Genomic DNA, 5,633 nt, shown 5'->3' on the forward strand with positions numbered 1-5,633 from the left:
TTGATGTGCTACCTAAATTTTTGTATGCACCAATCTATGACTTTGACGCACTAAAATGCTAAAACCGAATTTCAAAAATAAAAAAAGGACCAAAAATGACCAAATAAAAAATCAAAAGAGGGTCAAAAGTGTTGACTTACTAGTGGTCCATACGTGGCAGGTCTTCGGTACCTCCGAACACACTCAAAACAATGTCTGAAATATGGAATAGGCATTTTGACTTCAGACCAAATTCTCTTTCTCCCAAGTCAACAATGCACAAATGAATCAAATCAAAGCTCTTTTTCCCTTTTATAGGAGGAAAATGAAATTAGGGTTAGCAAATCGGACATGTAATGTGGTTGTGGTCTCCCCTATACCCTCCATAATGTACATTATCGGGAGATGAATCAATTTAAAACATTCTATATAGACAAAATCCTACACACCACACACAACTCATCAAATCCAATCAAAATTTTCAAAATATTGATTCATCTCCCGAGGGGGCATCACCATCAACTATCGAATCTGAGGAATCATGCATCAAATCAAATCTGGGGCATGACTTGCAAATCATAAAAGTGACAAAAAAATTGCATTTGATCATAAATCACAATAAAACATCATTTTCTTTGAAATAACATGTGCACACACGTCACTTCAAAGAGGGTCAAAATGTAGACGTATAAAAATGACCATATTCCTAAATGAATATTTTATGTTCATTTCTCTATTTAATTAAATTACCCACATTCTTCTATTTAAATTAAGTAAATTACTCAATTAAATTCACTATATCCATTTAATGAATAAATCATTTTATTCAATTAAATCCCCCCTATCCACTTTTAATTAAATTCAAATTTAATTAAATAGTTATCCTAAATTGAATAAAACTAATTTATTTAATTTCCCCAAATTACAACCAAATTGAATTAAATTAACTTTATTTCAATTAAATCCTATTATCCCTCCATCCACTTGCATTTTCCTACATCTCCCACTTGCATCCTAAAAACTATTTCTAATCCCTTCTAGACTCTTCGAATCGCTTCTAATTAGCCTAACCCATCTCCTAAACTTTGTGACATCCCTAAGAAAAGGGGAGGTCACTTCTCAAACCTTAAAGTCTTTGATAACCATTAAAGGCTTCAAGTCTTCAACCACTTAATATCCCCAAAGTCTCCCAAACCATTAATGGTTAACTCAACCCTCTAGCATGATTAGAGAATTTCTCTAAACTCAACCTCCATGTAACCCAAGGGTCTCATCAAGCCTTTAATGCTTTGACCATGATTATTTCTTAATCATTTGCACAAGGGTTTATCCTTGGATTAACCCTTAATCCAATGGGTAAGCCTAACTTAAGCTTAACCCTTATTTCTAGATAACCATAAGGTCTTCTCAGGAATTTAATGCCTCCAACCCCTTTTCTCAACCCAACCCTATGTTGACACTTGTCACCATTTCATTGGTGCCAATTGCAAACATTGATTCCCAACTTTCAAACTCAACCCTTGATCAACTCTTTCAATCTTGACCATCCATTGCCCTATTTTTGCTATAAATAGAGCTCTCATCCCTCCATTTTAATCAATCCAAGTTTGTAGTATCACACTTATGCTCAAATACATTCAAGCTTTCATATCTCATTTTACACTCATCATTTTAGCCTCTCTTTTAACTAGGAATTAGTCTAAATATGCATGTTTAGAGTACTTTCTTTATCATTTAGCTCAATCATAGACTAATATATAATGTTAGGATAGTATTTATACTGACCTTGTCATCTTATAATCTAGTTTATTGCATTTCTAGAATCATGCATAGCTTAGGATGCATTTCATTCTAAAATCTATCAAAGCATCCCTCGTTCTTTTATTTGCCATCCCTAAACCATTTTGCTCAGTGATTTGAGAGCAAAAATATTGGTTTGAGGCACATTGTAAGATAGAGAACCATGGGACCAACCTTGGGAAGTTGAGTTATACTTCATGACTCCATAGCTTGCACCAAGAAGTCCTGTGTGTGTGTGTGGACAAGTATTTTGGAATATTTTCACATATTGAGTTCTATCGACCCGCTTTTTCCACATAGAATGGCAATTATTTTGAAGAGCGTGATCTAACTTGAATTGAGAAAATGATGTTGTTTATATAGATTTTCATGAGAGACGGGGAGGGATTTTGAACTCAAGTTCTGATTGGGAGTGAATTTATTTAGATTATCAGTTAACAAAGTTGATTTATTTGTTAACTCATTTGATTGATTTTTTAACTAAATTGATTGAGTAGTAAACTAAATAGATTAGATAGTGAACTGAATAGATTAGATAGTTGACTAGATTTATTGAAGAGATGACTGATTACATTGATTAGTTAGAAAAGGTGATTAGGAGTTAAAAGGGGAGATTGGAGACTTAACTGATTGGTTAACTGATTTGATCAATTAGTTAAGATTTCAACATGTGTTGTAGGATTATGAAATTGAATTTCATTTTCATTTTCAATTTGGATTCAAATTTGCATTTTCGAATGCTAAAATGCAAATGAAATTTATTGAAATTCATCGAAATATAGATTTGGTGAAATGTTAATTTGATTGTTTGGAATTAGATGAAATTAATTGAAATATGCATTTGGGGAATTGTGAATTTGAGAGAAATGAAATTAAATAGAACTATTTGAAATTCAAATTTGGGGATTGGAAGAATGAAATAATTAACTTTAAATAATTTAAATAAAATTATTTAAACATTAGAAATAGAATTAATTAAATAATAAAGATTATTTAATTAGGAAATAAATTGTAATTAATTAAATAATTAATATTTAATTAATGTTTGAGAAATGGGTTAAATGATTAATTAAGTAAAGAATGGAAATTTGATAATTAGAAATGTTGAATGCTAATGATTTAGATAATTGAGAAAAATTAAATAGCTTAATTAAATAATTAAAGAATTACTTAATTAATTAGACGAATAATTAGTACATGATTAGTGAGACATTTTTAGGTGTCTATAGGTTCCTCCATGAATTCAAAAGAATCGCTAGAGTGGAGTGACTCTTATATGGTACATTTATGAATACTCCAAGCATTCAAGAATGAATCTACTCCTATACATTCAATCATTTGAGCTCCATCAGTGAATGTTTAGTTGAAATATAACAAATATAATTTTTACTTAATCTGACATCAAAATTATTTGCATGAATGTTTATGAAAATAATTGTGTTTTTTTTGTCGACATGTTAGATTACACTCAATAATCCAGCATCAAGAAGAGGAAGAATGTAACCCAAAAGAAGAAGTTGACTAAAATCATTCTTGCAAATACAATGTAAAAATTGTTTGTTCAACATAAACAAATCAAATATTTTTATATAGAGCACACTTTGTGCCCTAGTTCCCATTTAGAGTCACTCAACCAACCAGCTCTAATACCCACACCCTAAGATAATCCCATTCTACATGAGTGAGGAAACAAAGTAAAACACAATGCCAATTTCATATTTCATTCATCAGTTAAGCACAATTTCACAATTCTCAATAACATAGTGAGAAAGGATCCAAATCAATACAATTCAAAATTTCCTATACTAAAATTATCATTTCACATTACATTTAATCAAGAATTAACAAATATTCCACCATTTCCTCTTTTCCAAACTTTTTTCCAAAATTAGTGAATTGTGTTTTCCACCATGAAAATAACCCGAAGAACATAAAATTTTCAAAGTTTTTAAACCTCAAAAGTGTAAAAACACACTTTTGGTCTCTATGCATCCAACACCGAGTTTTAATAATAAAATACTCAATTTTCCCATTCAATTAAAATTTTGGCATGACAAAACATTTCTAAATGCAATGTTTATAAAAATTTTCTTAAATCTAATAAACTAGTATTATATATATTTTTCGTTTACATGTGATATATATAGATATATATTACATTTATGATAAATAATTTACATAAATATTTTACGGTTAATTTAGTCTCTATTATAAGGGAATCCCCAATCGTGGTGACCTTTAAATCTGCAGAAGCGTTTGCAGGTATAAAGCAACGCCTACAGTTGCAACAACTCGGTATAATTCTTCGAATTTGTACACACTCTAAAGCTTCATATCCTTAAGAAGAAAAAGTTGAAAATGGATTTTTTGCAGGAACTCCCTGAGCAAATATTTCGAGACATCTTATTAAGAGTGCCATACAAATCACAATCAAACATTAAACAGCTGTTGGAACCTGCCAAAGAAATGATGGAAAGTTTTCAGTTTTATGAAGATAGAATTAAGTTTGGGCTGACTAAGAAATATATATGTTTTCTCGAGGATTATACTAGCATATCTATATACGATCCTACTGATCCTACTGATCTATCACGCAAACTGCTCCCTCCCACAAACGGAATCGTTCATAACATTATAAATGTGAATCATAAGATTGTTGTGCCGAGCCAGTCACGCGATTTAACTCCATTCTTTTTTATATATGATTTATTATCTAGTACATGGAAGCATGGTGCTGAATTTCCCACCCCAAGACCTGCAAACCTAGAGTTTGCATGTTGTGCCTCACCTGATGGATCGATTTACATTGCGGGAGGATCTAATAATGATCTCAATGAACTTCGTGAAGCAGCAGTTTATAAAGTAGATGAAGACAAGTGGGAGCTTCTTCCTAAGATGCACCAGGGAATGCACAGCTGTAGGGGTGTTTTTATTGAAGGAATGTTTTATGTCATTGATATTTCGGATAATAGATGTCAAAGATTTGATCCCAGCACAAGAGCGTGGACAACAATGAATATGTCTATTCCGAATTCTTGCCTCGATGTTATGTATGCCTTTCGACGACTAATTGCATTTACACGTAAAGGAATAGAGCAATATGATTGGGAAGGAAATGTATGGAGGAAATTGGAAACTCTCCCTCAACACCAATCTCTTTTATATGTTTGTGCCACAGTGTGGTATGATCGAATTTTATTTTGTGGAATTTTTTGTAATCATGATATCTATATGCGTCAACTGTATATGTATAAACCTGGAGCACCTTTCTCTGAGAGGTGGATTTCTGTTGACCAACCCAACAGTTTTCTGGAAACGGTGGTTCTATCTATTGCCACCATTGAAATTTAATGTATTTCTAAAATCATATAAAACATATGTTTGCTCAAAATAGACTTCAGATATCTATTTATTTGAATCTTACAATTAGTGTTCTGCTGTGATATTTAAAACATATGTATCTGAAATTTGTATGTATCTATTGTCATGATAAACATTTAGTATATTTCTAAGATCATTTAAAATATATGGTTGTCCCTATTGGCATATAGCTTGTGTTTTACATTTTTTGGCATATTTTTTTAAGTAAAATAGTATACATCATACAAAAGAATATATATTATATAGAGAAACTCAATAGTATGGCCAAGATATACTTTAATATTTTTAGAAAAGAATAAATTTTTAAATATAGAGAAACTCAATTCAATGACATTTTTATTATATGGAGACTTATTTGTATAAAGACAAATAATTAAGATACTACTCTAACTCAATTGAAGTTCAGTGTCTATTCAACTTTTAACATACCTCAAGTTCATTATACATTTTATGAATAGACTATCTATCATCTT

The 5,633-nt window shown here is 30.9% G+C and overlaps 1 protein-coding gene across 1 annotated transcript; it reads left to right on the forward strand.

Annotated features, from left to right (window-relative positions):
• Positions 1 to 4,137: 4,137 nt before the first annotated feature.
• Positions 4,138 to 5,130, forward strand: LOC131062362 (F-box/kelch-repeat protein SKIP20-like). Its single transcript, XM_057995999.1, has one exon. It carries the CDS (start codon positions 4,138 to 4,140, stop codon positions 5,128 to 5,130), a length of 993 nt encoding a protein of 330 aa, XP_057851982.1.
• Positions 5,131 to 5,633: the final 503 nt, after the last annotated feature.

This window comes from Cryptomeria japonica, chromosome 7, assembly GCF_030272615.1.
Source record: "Cryptomeria japonica chromosome 7, Sugi_1.0, whole genome shotgun sequence".
NCBI lineage: Eukaryota > Viridiplantae > Streptophyta > Pinopsida > Cupressales > Cupressaceae > Cryptomeria > Cryptomeria japonica.